The 18,104-nt window shown below is 33.9% G+C and overlaps 1 protein-coding gene across 1 annotated transcript; it reads right to left on the bottom strand.

Annotated features, from left to right (window-relative positions):
- Positions 1-8,435: 8,435 nt before the first annotated feature.
- Positions 8,436-11,157, bottom strand: LOC140046789 (uncharacterized). The gene is made up of 2 exons (XM_072091520.1): positions 10,956-11,157; positions 8,436-10,147 (listed from the first exon to the last, which is right to left on the bottom strand). Exon 2 carries the CDS (start codon positions 9,968-9,970, stop codon positions 9,047-9,049), a length of 924 nt encoding a protein of 307 aa, XP_071947621.1. The 5' UTR covers positions 9,971-10,147; positions 10,956-11,157; the 3' UTR covers positions 8,436-9,046.
- Between the last annotated feature and the right edge of the window lie 6,947 nt (positions 11,158-18,104).

The following is an 18,104-nucleotide window of genomic DNA, read 5'->3' as shown; positions in this document are numbered from 1 at the left end:
TACCAGGATTTTATGAAATTTAATTAACTAGACATACCGGTAATTGTACCAAAGAACGGGATTTGTCAAGGTTAGTCCAGTTAGTAGAAAATTGTTAAATCCACTTCTTCTAGACATAGTTCCATGTGAACCCCACTATTGACTTCCAGCCTATTTTTTGCTTTGAATTACAGTTTTTTTGGGTATGCACTATATCATTTTTTTTCAATCCAATTTTTGGTGAAACTATTATGTGTGACATTAAAATTGCATATTCAACCAAAATATTTGTCAAAATTACTTTTGTCAGGGGGAAAATAAGTATATCTTTAATAGCATGTGATATTATTAGCAAATATTTCAAATGTAGTTTTAAAACTTTCCCACTACAAACAATTGCCATAATTCTGATAACATTACAATACACCCATCCTCTGGGACTTATTTTCAAATGTAGCTAAAAACTTTCCAGTACAATTCCGGTCATTTTGATGTGTATAGATGCATGCAGTAGCATTGGAAAAGCGAGAGAGGGGGAGGTGGTTGGGGTGATGGAGAGAAACATATTTTTTACATGTTTGTCTACACTATAAACTAGTTTAACAAAAAAGGTGTGATGTGCCCAAATATGGTAGTGATATGTCATTCATCGTGTCCATATATGGGCACATCACATTTTTTTGTCGCATAAAAATGTTATAGTGTAGACAGAGTTTAACATTTGTGTAACATGTAACAAAAATATGTGTCTCTCCATCCACCCCAACCCCCTCCCCTCTCTCGATCTCTTTTTATAGATTATTAATTGCTATTATATGCAAAACGATGGGTCATAGCTCAAAATGACATTTCCAATTGAATTCTGACAAAATATTTTGTTACAGCAAATATAAATGTGTATATCTAAACAATTTGACACCAAACTGAACTTTTTAGGACAAATAGTTACCGAGATATTGACATATTCAAACATTAGAGGTCAAGGGTCAAAAAAGCTTAATTTATGGTAATTTTTTGAAAAAAGTTTCTATTTTTCTATAAAGTGACGAGTTCAAATCTAGTTTTTCACATTATTCTTCGGTCTTTCTCTCTCACTTTTTGTGCAGAGCATATCTCTAAAACGTGTTAACATAACATTTCATAACTTTGTCGACATATGGGCATTCACGTGAAGTTGTGCACCTCCTATTTTTGAATGACGTCAGAGTTGCGCAATGTGACTTACGTGCGTTTTTATGAATTTCGCGTTTTTAACATAGATCAAAAACCATTCAACAATTTAAATTGAAACTTAGCAAAAGTTTAATTTATATCTTGCGCTAACTGTATGTAGAAAAAAAATGGCACGCGCATTTAAAATTTGAAAATGCGAAAAATCAATTTCTAATCAACTTTCTATGCGTTTCATGTCATTTTAAGCATTTAAAAAATTCCCAAGCGCGAGCAATTTTTTTACGCGCGCGTGCGCACGTAGCGCAAGAGAAAATATTTTTTCTCACGATTTATGTTTTTCCAGCCTTTTCTAGTAATTTTACCAATTTTTAAACAATTTCGACTTAAAATCATGTCATACGAGCACGTAGAATTTGATAATTTGCCCAGGTTTTTGATGAAAAAGTTCAAAAATTCTTCAAAATTATGCCTTTTTTTAAACAGTCGTAGTTCCTAAACTAAACGGTGAAAGTTGTTTTTATTACATATTCTGGAAGTTGATGAATTGTAGATATTGGATCATGCATTAATATGGCTAACCGGACATTGTGACGTCATCGTGGGGCCACGCGAATATAAAATATAGGATTTTTGTATCTTTCATCATAGCTCATCACATTTAATAGAGCGCATCTCCAATTATCTGTTTTCCATTTTCACCCCGATTTTTATATTATCTAGGTCAATCAACTATCTTTCACTTGAGTTAAACATATTTTAATTTTTATGACGTCAAACATTTTTCCAATCGGATGTTGTGACGTCATCATGTGGCCAGTTGAATAAAAAAAGTCGTATTTTCATATTTCGCGTAATAGTTCATCACATTTAAAAGGCTGCACATCTATATTTTACGTACTCAAATTTCTTCTACACATTAATATGTGGTTGCTGAGATAATGTCTTTCCGAAATTGCTATCTTAGTGTTTCATTTTGATACCGTCGCCATGTTAAAAATAAGAATAAACGTGGGGTCCCGTAATTTCACCTATTCTACACTGTATGTAACATGTATACAGATTATACCGTTTGCACTGTATATACTATATGACACAAAATTGACAGAATTCAGCACTAACAGCATATGATATTCTTAAATTCAGGTCATAATGCCATAATCTTTTTCCGTGTGCAAAATTCCAACGTATGACGTGCGCGTGCCGTTTGTCGTGCGGATAACTAACTCGTCAAAGTGACGAGTTCAAATCTAGTTTTTAGCCTAATGTGGTTAATCAGTGCATGCAGGTTATACCCCATTATGGCAAGCCTCAGCTGTCTGAAGTATTCAAAATATTATATTATTATATCATTTTTTTATTATATTATATATTGTATTGTAATGAATTATACGTTTTGCATTATATTACTTGGTTTTAGCATTATATTATATCTATTTCTAATATATTATGTGAAAAATGTAACAAATTATTGACTTTTTGTATTATATTATTTGGTTTTAGCATTATATTATGAACATTTAATATTATATTATTAATAAAATACATTATATTATAATATAATTGTATTATATTAAACGCATTTACTTTACTTTATAACATACAACATTATTATATTATACGGATTCGTTAGTTATATTATTATTTTGTATGATTTTTATTATACGTCACGGCTTATTTCAGTTCTTCTAACTCTTTCTCTCCCTCCCCCTGTTCACTAGCAATCAGCGGCCGGCAGAATCTGAATTGTGTGACTGTTGAAGAATAACTACGTACTAGGCCTAGCCTAGGATCACCGGACAGCTACAACTAATACTACAATACAATAATACTACTACAATAACTACTACTGCTACTACCTAGGCCTAGCTAGTGAGTAGTAGGTAGCTACTACTAGGCTCTAGGGCGTATGTATGATGTTAACTTCTAGGGCCTAGGCTAGGCCTAGAGGCCTACTAGTACTAGGCTAGGCCTAGACTTAAGTTGTAGTAGGCTAGGGCCGGGCCTGCTGCCTTAGGCTAGGCTACTACTACTACTACTAGGCAGCCCATGATGGGTACGAGTAAGCCAAAATTTTGGATATATGTAAACCAAAATTTCGGTACGAGCGTGTTGGCATGGCATGGGTACGGGTTGACCTGTATCCTTCTTGCTAATCGTACTATGCCTAGGCCTCAAGTAAGTCTACGCTACCCAGTCCGGCTACAATATGGTCTATTTTGTTTTATAGCTTTATTGATAGCTGGGTTCAAATCTGGGTTGGGACGGCTTTTTCTCACTCTAAAACAGATTTCCTTATCATAAATAAAATAATATATGAATTTATTTGTAATATTGTAATGTATACATAATATAAGTAATTGCCATTGCCTTTATTACTATTAATTATGTATTATACGGTTACCCCTTAATTATACTATAGTATAATTTCCTTGTTATATTTTACAATATTTTCTTCCTAATTCTACAATTTTGTCTTTCACAGCACAAATTTATCATACTGAATCATCACACACCAAGTCTCATAAATCTCTACTGTATTTGTCCAAGCTACTCCAGCTACATTGTATTGCCTTGAGGCTAAACTACACGGTATACTGGCACTACCATCATTCCTGGCTCGTCAACCTGTACCACATAAGCACAGTTTCAGTTTCAGTTTATTTACCATTTCAATTTCTGAACATAAGAGATGAACAACTTATATGGATGGATAACCGTAAGAGCGAAGCTCGTTTACAGGACAGGACAAAGGTGCAATACTTAACAAGACATGTGAACACTTGTGTTTGCAACCCCTTGGATAAAATAATATATTTATGTAAGGATGTGGACGACAACACAAAAGGAAAAACACGCCTTTTCTCACTTTTACCACGGTCCGGTGGTGTATTTGGTTTTAATTTGTTTTTAGCATAACAATAGAGATCAGTATGGTCCTGAAAACCACAAAATAAATACAATGAGAAACAAAAGTAAATAATATTCTAAAATACAAGCCAATTCTTAGTAACGACCTCAACTAACAGGCGACTCTAATAAAAAGGATTCTCTCTGAGGACTGCGACTATTACGTCAAACGGCACGTCTACCTAAACAGCCTCTGTATACTTTGTTAGAGTATACAAATACCTAATTAATTACCTACACAATTGCATCATAAGTGCCTGAATATTACTATTATATTACTAGAACAAATGCATGTTGGAATTTACTCACACTATTTGAATACTAAACTTAGTCTATTCATTGAATCAAGGAGTTATAATCTTAGGTTTGTGTAAAATATATAAACAATAACAAATCCATGGGCGCAGCCATTTTGTATGATAAATAGAGGGCGCACTACATGACGATCTATCACGAGCATGGTAGCCTCGTGTGTACAAATTAATCAAGTGTGAACTGTAGGATGAACTATTTTATACAAACTGTTAACTAGAAACTATCTTCTATAAACTAAACATTACTAAATCTATCTAAACATATTTTGTTAATACAAAGAAGGTTTATCACAAAAGTATATATTATAACATTATATGGCATAAAATCCTAGTTCAAAGATTGTAACACAATACTATTCAATAGGCTTCCTAACTGCACATTCCATGAGTCAAGGTTAACCCAAAACAAATGTCTAGGCCTATGAATGCAATCATCTTAAAATACAACATTAATGTTTCTTAAACATAACAGAATCTTATAAATGTATAACAAAGTAATATATGTATAAAGTAGAGTAATTACCTTTTAATCAGATCTTTAATTAAGTAAGAGACAAAACTATCTGCTTCCTTGACCGGTTCATGAATACAAAAGAAAGCAAATCATTTGAAAAAGACTGTTACAATTATAGGGGGCAGCAACACCTATAGGGGGCAGTATTTAATTATCACATGATTAGATTAATCCCCACACTCCCCTGTTTAAGCCGAGTTTGTCCTCAAACTTAATATTATGAAATAAAATGTAAGATTACACTAAATATGCAGAAACATTTTACATTTGGTACGCACACTTATCAAAATATCATTAATATTAACTAGACGTTGGTTGAGCATATCATTGGATCCATGTACTGATTGACATCTTTGATTAAACTTCTTCCTTAGTCGGATGCTGCGTCGAGGTGTATCGTCTGAACTAACGCCATCAGAATCGGACTGCGAGTTACCGAACACATAGGACATTGGTTGTTGATTTTCTTGCTCTGGTTGTTGGTACACCAAAGGACATGGTTTTATTTCGCGACGATGAACAGTTCTCTCTCCACCAGTACCATCTGCACGTTTAACAGTGTAAGAAGTGTTACCTCCAGGTCTGGATATAATTTCAAAAATTGCTGGGTCCCATTCATCAGCAATCTTGTGTCTCCCTAGTGGATGCGACTTGGTAAAGACTTTTGTACCCGTTGCCAACGGTTTCTCTTTAGCTTTCTGGTCGTAGATCTTCTTCCGGTTCTCTGCTTCCTGTTTGAGACGCTCCCCTGCTTTCTCATACGTCATCTTCATGGTTTCCATACTCGAGGCTAACCAATCATTTATCTCTTCAGGTACCGCTACTATTTGTTCTGGGTGGTTATTTAACAGAAAATCGATAGGTAGTTTAGGTTGTCTTCCAAACATCAAGAAGAATGGAGAAAAGCCAGTTGATGAATGTTCAGCTACATTGTAGGCATAAAGTACTTCAGGCAAATGTTCGGACCATCTTCGTTTCTGATTGCATGGTAGTGATTTCAATAGATCATGCAGAGTTCTGTTGAATCGTTCTGCTTGTCCGTTTCCCTCAGGATGGTACGGTGTTGTTCTTGTCTTGGTTACTCCATACATTGTACAAAGTGAACGAATAAGTGAAGATTCAAAATTCCGTCCCTGGTCGGAGTGGAGTCTTTGAGGAATACCAAACTTGGTGAACCATTCCCTTACCAGTATCTTTGCTGTTGTCTCTGCGGTTTGGTTTTTGGTTGCAACAGCTAATGTGTACTTGGAGAAGACATCGGTGATCACGAGCACGTTTTCTTTTCCGGTAGAGTCCTTCTCAAGTAAAGTAAAGTCAACAGCAACAACTTCATTTGGTTTTGAAGCGACGATACTTCTTAACGGTTCCCGGACTTTAGGACCAACTTTAGCCTTTGAACATCGGTCACACTGTTCACACCATGAAGTTATGTTCTCATACATCTTCGGCCAGAAACAACGTTTGCGTATTAAACCTAAAGTTCGGTTTGCTCCTTGGTGACCTGTTTGATCATGACAGGCTTTCATGACATCTTCTCTTAATACGTCAGGTAGAATGAATTGCCACTGGTCGCCATCAGCACTCACTCGGTAAAGTAGATCATCTCTGACTTGTATACGATCTAACTGTCGTAGAAGTAGTCGAACTTCCTCGGTTTCATTGCTTCTCTCGTCAGGGTTAGGTTTACGGTTGAGACTAATGTAGTGCCAAAGTCTTGCAATGGATGAATCTTTCCGTTGAAATTCAGCCAGCTGTTGGTTGTCGTAGCCAGGAAATACGGGTACCGCCTTGAGTGCTTGTACATGTGTTTGGATGTTTATAGAACTGGAATTGTGATTAGCTAAACATTCAGGGAGACTGGTCATTCCAGCTGTCTGTCGGAAGTCTTCGGAAGTTATAACGGGGTCTTCTCTGTGAGCTCTTCGAGATAGAGCGTCTGCTGCTTGATTGTTTTTCCCCGGCTTGTAATGAACTTCAAAATTAAAAGATGACAACTCGCTAATCCATCGCTGACTAACTGCATCTAACTTGGCAGAGTTAAGGTGAGCCAACGGATTATTGTCTGTAAACACAATAAATTTGTTTCCTAAAAGATAATCACGAAACTTGTCTGAAATTGCCCACTTCATTCCCAGCATCTCCAGCTTCATACTAGAATACTTTTTCATATTTCGTTCTGCACCTCGTAACGTTCGGCTTGCATATGCGATTACACGTCTTTTCCCATCCTGTACTTGTGACAACACCGCTCCCAACCCAATAAATGATGCATCTATTTCTACTTCGAAAGGCAAGGTAAAATCTGCATAAGCAAGTACTGGTTCTGAACAGAGCTTGGTCTTCAACACCTCAAATGCACTTTGGTGTTTGGGCCTCCATTTAAAATTAACAAATTTCTTCTCCTTAATCTCTTTCAAAGACTCTGCAACTAGGTTGTGTAGAGGTCCAGCTATCTGCGAGAAACCAGGTACAAATCGTCGGTAAAACGAACAAAAACCTAAAAATGAACGCAACTCTTTCACAGTGGAAGGTACAGGCCAATCTTTTACTGCAGTCAGCTTTTCTGGATCTGCTGCAACTCCATCTCTGGTTACAATATGTCCTAGATATTTAACTTTTGGACAAAATAAGTCACATTTACTTGGTTTTATCTTCAGTCCAAATTCTCGTAGTCGATTGAAAACAACATCAAGGTGTTCTAGATGATCCTCAAAACTACTAGAATAAATCAGTATGTCATCTAAATAACACAAAACGGATTTGAAAAATTGATCACGAAGACAGGCTTGCATAAGTCGTTGAAAAGTGCCAGGAGCGTTGCACAGTCCAAATGGCATACGGTTATATTCAAATAATCCAAAAGGAGTAGTGAAACTGGTTTTTATTCTGTCTTTGTCTTCCATTTCTATCTGATGATAACCGGAAATTAAGTCAATTGAAGTGAACCATTTAGCGCCATGAAGAGCATCCAAAGACTCATCAATACGTGGAATGGGATAACTATCTTTGATTGTCTTCTTATTTAACTGGCGATAATCAACGCACAATCTTAATGAACCATCTGGTTTACGAACAAGAACAATTGGCGAGGCAAACGGACTGGTACTCTCTCGAATAACATTTTTCTTCAGCAACTTCCTAATATGCTCTCGTACTTCTTCCAATTGTGATGGTGGTATGCGCCGATATGGCTGTTTGATTGGAGTTTCATCGGAAAGTTGAATGGGGTGCTTTACTTTATCTGTATGGCCAAGGTCTTCATCATTTTCAGCAAATATATCTGCATGCTTTAACAGAAAGGCTTTAGCTGATTTTTCTTCTTCATTGCTTAGTCCATTCCAAAGCTGTTTAAAAACTTGTTCTTTACAGGATGTTTCCAGAGATAGAGAATATACATCATTACTATCCACGCTGATTCTGTCCATACACACACTTCCATCGTCGACCATAACAACAGTTTGAACTTTACCAACAGGTGTTCTCGGTTTCAGCCATATCACCTCATCAGTTACATTTACTACTTGTACATTAAGGCGTCCATTCTTTATACTTGCCAGGGAACAACTGGTGACAAGTCCTTTCGGAGTATTTTCGATTGGTTCTATGAGCACTTCACTCTCGGAGCACATAGGACCAGTTACTGGAACGTAAATAGCGCTTGTAGGTGGAACGACTAGGCTTTTTGGTATATCAACTCGTAATAAGCCTTGAATGGCTTGCGACAGATTGATTGGTGGTTTGGTAAAATTAAGTTGCTTCTCTATGTCAGATGTGAAGTGTTTGATGACATTCATCCCCAATAACATTGGAAACCTAGTTGACGTCTTTACTACTAGTATACCACAGTTCGAAATAACCGCTCCGTTCAACTCGATGTCGGATATGAAATAACCTGCATAGGGTATAGATGACCCATTTGCAGCCCGAATTGTAAGCCAATTTAGCTTTTCCAATGAGATATGGTTGAAATGTTCATGGAAGTAGTCTTCAGACAATGTGGTAACTTGAGAACCGGTGTCTAGTATCGCTTCCACTTGTCTCCCAAATAGTTTGATATTTACAGTTGGACAGGTTCCAATTAAATTAGATACGTTGGGCTCCACTGAGCCATTTTCACTCTCACACTCACCCAGGACACGGCTCTTGTAGCTGGGTGATGTTAGTTTTCCGAACTCGATACTACACATGGACTAGGGCATTCGCTAGCATAATGTCCCATCTGTTTACATCGGTGACACTGAACAGTGGATTTGTCTCGCCTTGTAGATTTTCTCTGTGTTCTTTCTTTGGATTGGTTCTCTAACTTTTCTAGCCGGTTAGTGAATTCTTCCTGTTTATTACGAATGTCTTCTGTAATCTCCGTTTGCATCTTTACTGCCAGCGAGAGATTTTCTAATGTTTTCAAAATCTGATCATCTGCTTCGGTGACGTAAGAATAAGCTTTTACAGGTTTTCGATGAAGGCCATCTTCCTCCTCCATATCCATCGCCCAATCCCTTAACCTAAAGAAAGTAACACCTGGATCGTCCTTTAACATCTTTTTCAGCTCTCTTCGTAACACGCTATCGGCTAAACCCTCACAAAACTGGTCTCGAATTGTTCGTTCAGGATCTGGAGCATTTGGAATTCTACCCAACTTCTCTGAAAATCCTAGCAAAACGAATGCATAATCCGAAATGGATTGTCCTCTCTTCTGAATGGCATTATATATCTGCCTCATAATGGTATTTAGTGACATCCGCTCGCCAAAGGTATCTTGTAAGGTCCTAAGTATTAGCTCCGAGTCATCTGCTACCCGTGGACGATGCCTAATTTCTCTTCGTGCGGCGCCTTCTAGGTGAGAAACAACAAAATCAGCTGCATTCTGTCCTCGCAGTTTTCTGACTTTTATAGCTGCCTTGATGTCTTCAACAAAGGACTCTACACATTCCCCTTCGGCTCCCACAAAGTGTCTCATCTTCTTCTCTGGGAGAACATATACTGTGTTTCCATTCCCATGGGCAGCACGCCTAGTTGCTTCTAGTTCGGCTCTTAGCTCATCAACCGTCCTCTGCACATCTCGCAACGATGCCTTGCTTGCCATCACTGATCTCTAATGTTAAAGCCAAATACGATCCACGATCCCACTTCTGACACCAAATTGTAAGGATGTGGACGACAACACAAAAGGAAAAACACGCCTTTTCTCACTTTTACCACGGTCCGGTGGTGTATTTGGTTTTAATTTGTTTTTAGCATAACAATAGAGATCAGTATGGTCCTGAAAACCACAAAATAAATACAATGAGAAACAAAAGTAAATAATATTCTAAAATACAAGCCAATTCTTAGTAACGACCTCAACTAACAGGCGACTCTAATAAAAAGGATTCTCTCTGAGGACTGCGACTATTACGTCAAACGGCACGTCTACCTAAACAGCCTCTGTATACTTTGTTAGAGTATACAAATACCTAATTAATTACCTACACAATTGCATCATAAGTGCCTGAATATTACTATTATATTACTAGAACAAATGCATGTTGGAATTTACTCACACTATTTGAATACTAAACTTAGTCTATTCATTGAATCAAGGAGTTATAATCTTAGGTTTGTGTAAAATATATAAACAATAACAAATCCATGGGCGCAGCCATTTTGTATGATAAATAGAGGGCGCACTACATGACGATCTATCACGAGCATGGTAGCCTCGTGTGTACAAATTAATCAAGTGTGAACTGTAGGATGAACTATTTTATACAAACTGTTAACTAGAAACTATCTTCTATAAACTAAACATTACTAAATCTATCTAAACATATTTTGTTAATACAAAGAAGGTTTATCACAAAAGTATATATTATAACATTATATGGCATAAAATCCTAGTTCAAAGATTGTAACACAATACTATTCAATAGGCTTCCTAACTGCACATTCCATGAGTCAAGGTTAACCCAAAACAAATGTCTAGGCCTATGAATGCAATCATCTTAAAATACAACATTAATGTTTCTTAAACATAACAGAATCTTATAAATGTATAACAAAGTAATATATGTATAAAGTAGAGTAATTACCTTTTAATCAGATCTTTAATTAAGTAAGAGACAAAACTATCTGCTTCCTTGACCGGTTCATGAATACAAAAGAAAGCAAATCATTTGAAAAAGACTGTTACAATTATAGGGGGCAGCAACACCTATAGGGGGCAGTATTTAATTATCACATGATTAGATTAATCCCCACATTTATATAAAGGAGAAAGTTAGATATTATAATATTTCTTTTTGATCATACAATGATAATTTTTAAATTACTTCTTAAGAAGTCATACTACTGATTCAAAATAGTGACTTACACCCTGTGGTCAATGCTTTATTTGCTCTTATGCTTATTTCCTCCAACATACAGAGTACATAGGACTTTTTTTATTCATAACTGTTGAATTGTTTCCCAATACATAGTACCTATTGGTATTATATCTAAAAATACAAAGGCGGCTAACACAGATAGTTCCATATATACAGTACTCTTTCATAGATAGATGTATCTCTCCAAACTGCTCCCAACTACCTAATCTAATAATAGTACTATTAGCATACTACTATACACTTTGTAGACAAGAAATAAGTTGTATACACCTACAGGACTTATGGTAGTACAGTCGATCGCCCTCTCACTGGCCCGGTCAACATAATCTATACCTAGATTATTACAGTAATTAAAGTACATTATTACAGAATTTTTTTTTTTTTTGCAGAAATCAAAGTTATGTGTATAGAAAGCAGTACTCGTATTAAAAACTAAGCAGGTTGCAGGTCTTGAATGCAAATGGCAGGATATTTTGAATATTTTTTGTTGTTGAAATGATGGAATCCTAACTTCAATTTCCACGAACTGGAGACGAAGACATATTATGACCCTTTTATTTAAATTTAATTGAATAGACCTCCATGTAAAGTCATTAAAGGCTACATGATTGTTTTATATTTTAATATGTGATAGTAGGAAATCATTGTGTATAATGAGGACTATGAATCTGATATTTACTTGCATTCTTATCTTTTTAAAATATTATTTATAATGCCGGTAATGAGTTTAAAATTTAATTATATGGACTATTTTTGATAATCATCATGTCCTTATAAATTCATTTATACTTTTTTTGTGTAATATAGTTCATATATTATGTATTAAATAAATTGGTAAGGCCCTATACTGTTATTATTTAAGGAAAGTTTATATACATTATTATTTTATGCCTACCAATATTAGTATTAATTGTTTATGTAAATATTTTGTCTAATTCCCTTGATTTTTGTATAGGCCAATGGCATCAATGTTTTTCTCAAAGCAAATTAGCCTAATAATGCCACATTTAGACACATGATTCATTGATTTCTGATATTCTGTACTTGTGTATGCATTACTAAAATAGTAGTTAATATATTTCATTTATAATGTATGTATAAACATATATTCATATTTTTTTTAAACATTTTTAAATTTAAAAATTATTACAATACCTATCTACCTTTCTGATATTGTTACTATTATATAATATTTTTTGAGGCAGCAATAAAAAAAAATTAAAAAATTTATTTGACTTATACTGTACTATGTTAGTTCAGGAGATGAAGTGTGTGTGGGCAGAAACTAGTGTGTTGGAGGTTGGTGGTGTGAGGTGTATAGTTGTCACTTTAAGACCTAAATTAGATGTTTTCTGAAGAAAAGAAGTAAGCGGATACGCTTTCAAACAACTCCAAGAAGATTCACACAAAAATAATTACTTTCCAATAAAATAGTATAACAGTGTATATTACAGTACATTGAATAAACTCGAGCGGAATAATAACGCACATAAAAAACATTCATTTTCTTGTCGAAAAGTGCCCTCTCTAGTTTTCTATTAATTTATTAATAATTATTATCAATTAATGAGTAATATAAACATATTTTTAAAATTTAATGCTGGAAACTGTATCTACTCCTAACAAAGTTTCATATCTCCAAATTTCATCAACGTATTCAAAGCACTTAAATAAATTACATTTAACATTACAAATTCAGGTTTTGGATATAATTTTGCTTAAAAACATATACAAAAAACATCGATAAAAAATACTTTTCGTATTCAAAAACATTTGATACTTGGTATAAATGTTCAATATAGGTTGCTCCATCCATATTGCAAACAAAAAATAACTATCAAGCCATATCACTGATTTTTTAAATTTACGTTTTTACAAAATGTACACTTATGAAAGACCATACAATTCCAACTCATTTTTTTCAAGCTAATAACTATTTTGAAAAAAACGACCAACAAAAAACGTTCATGAATGCAATTTTTTTTCTGTGAATAGAGCAACCTATAGTGAACATTTATACCAAGTATCAAATGTTTTTGAATACGAAAAGTATTTTTTATCGATGTTTTTTGTATATGTTTTTAAGCAAAATTCTATCCAAAACCCGAATTTTTATGTTAAATGTGATATTTAATATTGAAGTGCTTTGAATACGTTGATGAAATTTGGAGATATGAAACTTTGTTAGGAGTAGAACCAGCTTCCAGCATTGAATATTAAAAATATGTTCATATTACTCATTAATTAATAATAATTATTAATAAATTAATAGAAAACTAGAGAGGGCACTTTTTGAAAAGAAAATGAATGTTTTTTTATGTGCGTTATTATTCCGCTCGAGTTTATTCAATGTACTGTAATATACACTGTTATACTACTTTATTGGAAAGTAATTATTTTTGTGTGAATCTTCTTGGAGTTGTTTGAAAGCGTATCCGCTTACTTCTTTTCTTCAGAAAACATCTAATTTAGGTCTTAAAGTGACAACTATACACCTCACACCACCAACCTCCAACACACTAGTTTCTGCCCACACACACACTTTATCTCCTGAACTAACATAGTACAGTATAACTCAAATTAATTGTTCTAATTTTTTTTTTATTGCTGCCTCAAAGAATATTATATAATAGTAACAATATCAGAAAGGTAGATAGGTATTGTAATAATTTTTTAATTTAAAAATGTTAAAAAAAATATGAATATATGTTTATACATACATTATAAATGAAATATATTAACTACTATTTTAGTAATGCATACACAAGTACAGAATATCAGAAATAAATGAATCATGTGTCTAAATGTGGCATTATTAGGCTAATTTGCTTTGAGAAAAACATTGATGCCATTGGCCTATACAAAAAATCAAGGCAATTAGACAAAATATTTACATAAACAATTAATACTAATATTGGTAGGCATAAAATAATAGTGTATATAAACTTTCCTTAAATAGTAACAGTATAGGGCCTTACCAATTTACTTAATACATAATATATGAACTATATTACACAAAAGAAATATAAATGAATTTATAAGGACATGATGATTATCAAAAATAGTCAATAATTAAATTTTAAACTCATTACCGGCATTATAAATAATAATTTAAAAAGATGAGAATGCAAGTAAATATCAGATTCATAGTCCTCATTATACACAATGATTTTCTACTATCACATATTAAAATATAAAACAATCATGTAGCCTTTAATGAGTTTACATGGAGGTCTATTCAAATAAATTTAAACGTCTCCAGTTCGTGGAAATTGAAGTTAGGATTCCATCATTTCAACAACAAAAATATTCAAAATATCCTGCCAGTTTGCGTTCAAGACCTGCAACCTGCTTAGTTTTTAATACGAGTACTGCTTTCTATACACATAACTTTGATTTCTGCAAAAAAAAAAAAACCCTGTAATAATGTACTTTAATTACTGTAATAATCTAGGTATAGATTATGTTGACCGGGCCAGTGAGAGGGCGATCGACTGTACTACCATAAGTCCTCTAGTGTATACAACTTATTTCTTGTCTACAAAGTGTATAGTAGTATGCTAATAGTACTATTATTAGATTAGGTAGTTGGGAGTAGTTTGGAGAGATACATTTATTTATAAAAGAGTACTGTATATATGGAACTATCTGTGTTAGCCGCCTTTGTATTTTTAGATATAATACCAATAGGTACTATGTATTGGGAAACAATTCAACAGTTATGAATAAAAAAAGTCCTATGTACTCTGTATGTTGGAGGAAATAAGCATAAGAGCAAAGAAGCCTTGACCACAGGGTGTAAGTCTCTATTTTGAATCAGTAGTATGACTTCTTAAGAAGTAATTAAAAAATTATCATTGTATGATCAAAAAGAAATATTATAATATAGTCATAGTCATATATACTTTATTGTCCATTTAAAAAACAGAAATGTGATTTGAAAACTGGCAAAATACAAAAATATAAAATACAATTTACAAGAACACACACAAAAAGTTAAGAGGCTAAAAATTGTTAAAATTAGATAAAAATTATCGGTTACATTTTACCTTTGTACTCTGGAGTTATATAAGTGTATAGCATTAGGTACAAACGAGCACCTAAACCGTTTTGTTTTGGTATTAAGTGCACGTAGTCTTATGCCAGAATTCATGAGAGCAAATTGTTTGTGAAGAGGATGTGTTTCATCACCAATGATACTTTTTACTTTTTTTAACACATTTTCTTTATACAAGGATTCAACATCAGGTAAGTGCTCTCCTACTAGTCTAATTGCTCTATTTCCTATTCGATTAAGTTTAATTTTATCTTTTTGCATTGTATTACCATAAAAACAAACATTACAAAAAAGTATTACACTGAGAATTACAGAGTTATAAAACAATTTAAGTATAGTTTTGTCAATTTGTAGGTACTTCATTTTTCTTAAAATAAACATCCTTTGGTTGGCTTTGCATGTGGCTTTATTTACATTATTTATCCAATTTAGCTTATTGTCAATTATACAACCCAGATATTTGTACTCATTTACTACTTCAATCTCATTTTCATTTATAATCAGAGGTTCTAAGGGTTCTTTAATTTTCCTAAAATCAATTTGCATTTCTTTTGTTTTCTTTATGTTTAGTTTCAGGTTGTTATTGCAGCACCAGTGATAAAAATCACATCCTAGTTGTCTATAGCTTGTTTCATCATTGCCAGTAATGTATCCAGTGATGACTGTGTCATCTGCATATTTTACTATACAACATTCATTTGAATTGGCTCTGAAACTGCTGGTGAACAGTGAAAACAACATTGGGGAGATAACAGACCCTTGTGGCGTGCCAATGCTAACAGTTCTTTTATCAGATAAAATACCGTTTAGTTTAACATACTGGAACCTTTTTGTTAAGAAATTATATATCCATGAAGTCAATCTAACTTTCTCCATTATATAAATATATTATTTTATCCAAGGGGTTGCAAACACAAGTGTTCACATGTCTTGTTAAGTATTGCACCTTTGTCCTGTCTTTATGTTGTCTGTAATGTCACTGCACTAACGGGTGGCCGGTAAACGAGCTTCGCTCTTACGGTTATCCATCCATATAAGTTGTTCATCTCTTATGTTCAGAAATTGAAATGGTAAATAAACTCAAACTGAAACTGTGCTTATGTGGTACAGGTTGACGAGACAGGAATGATGGTAGTGCCAGTATACCGTGTAGTTTAGCCTCAAGGCAATACAATGTAGCTGGAGTAGCTTGGACAAATACAGTAGAGATTTATGAGACTTGGTGTGTGATGATTCAGTATGATAAATTTGTGCTGTGAAAGACAAAATTGTAGAATTAGGAAGAAAATATTGTAAAATATAACAAGGAAATTATACTATAGTATAATTAAGGGGTAACCGTATAATACATAATTAATAGTAATAAAGGCAATGGCAATTACTTATGTATACATTACAATATTACAAATAAATTCATATATTATTTTATTATGATAAGGAAATCTGTTTTAGAATGAGAAAAAGCCGTCCCAACCCAGATTTGAACCCAGCTATCAATAAAGCTATAATTAAACAAAATAGACCATATTGTAGCCGGACTGGGTAGCGTAGACTTACTTGAGGCCTAGGCATAGTACGATTAGCTAGAAGGATACAGGTCAACCCGTACCCATGCCATGCCAACACGCTCGTACCGAAATTTTGGTTTACATATATCCAAAATTTTGGCTTACTCGTACCCATCATGGGCTGCCTAGTAGTAGTAGTAGTAGCCTAGCCTAAGGCAGCAGGCCCGGCCCTAGCCTACTACAACTTAAGTCTAGGCCTAGCCTAGTACTAGGCCTCTAGGCCTAGCCTAGGCCCTAGTAGTTAACATCATACATACGCCCTAGAGCCTAGTAGTAGCTACCTACTACTCACTAGCTAGGCCTAGGTAGTAGCAGTAGTTATTGTAGTAGTATTAGTTGTAGCTGTCCGGTGATCCTAGGCTAGGCCTAGTACGTAGTTATTCTTCAACAGTCACACAATTCAGATTCTGCCGGCCGCTGATTGCTAGTGAACAGGGGGAGGGAGAGAAAGAGTTAGAAGAACTGAAATAAGCCGTGACGTATAATAAACATCATACAAAATAATAATATAACTAACGAATCCGTATAATATAATAATGTTGTATGTTATAAAGTAAAGTAAACGCGTTTAATATAATACAATTATATTATAATATAATGTATTTTATTAATAATATAATATTAAATGTTCATAATATAATGCTAAAACCAAATAATATAATACAAAAAGTCAATAATTTGTTACATTTTTCACATAATATATTAGAAATAGATATAATATAATGCTAAAACCAAGTAATATAATGCAAAACGTATAATTCATTACAATACAATATATAATATAATAAAAAAATGATATAATAATATAATATTTTGAATACTTCAGACAGCTGAGGCTTGCCATACCCCATCATCAGTGTGTATTTATATTATTATTTTTAGCCTAATGTGATTAATCGGTACATGCAGGTTATACCTCTATCATCAGTGTGTATTTATATTATTATTTTTAGCCTAATGTGGTTAATCAGTGCATGCAGGTTATACCTCCATCATCAGTGCGTATTTATATTATTATTTTTAGCCTAATGTGGTTAATCAGTGCATGCAGGTTATACCTCCATCATCAGTGTGTATTTATATTATTATTTTTAGCCTAATGTGGTTAATCAGTGCATGCAGGTTATACCTCCATCATCAGTGTGTATTTATATTATTATTTTTAGCCTAATGTTGTTAATCAGTACATGCAGGTTATACCCCCATCATCAGTGTGTATTTATATTATTA

The sequence above is a fragment of the Antedon mediterranea genome, chromosome 4, assembly GCF_964355755.1.
Source record: "Antedon mediterranea chromosome 4, ecAntMedi1.1, whole genome shotgun sequence".
NCBI lineage: Eukaryota > Metazoa > Echinodermata > Crinoidea > Comatulida > Antedonidae > Antedon > Antedon mediterranea.
Note: the sequence above shows the minus strand (reverse complement) of the source record. Positions and strands in the feature narration are given on the sequence as shown.

What these genes read in the sequence shown, in the direction of transcription:
- LOC140046789 (XM_072091520.1), bottom strand. Translation starts at nt 9,970, where the DNA reads ATGGCAAGCAAGGCATCGTTGCGAGATGTGCAGAGGACGGTTGATGAG.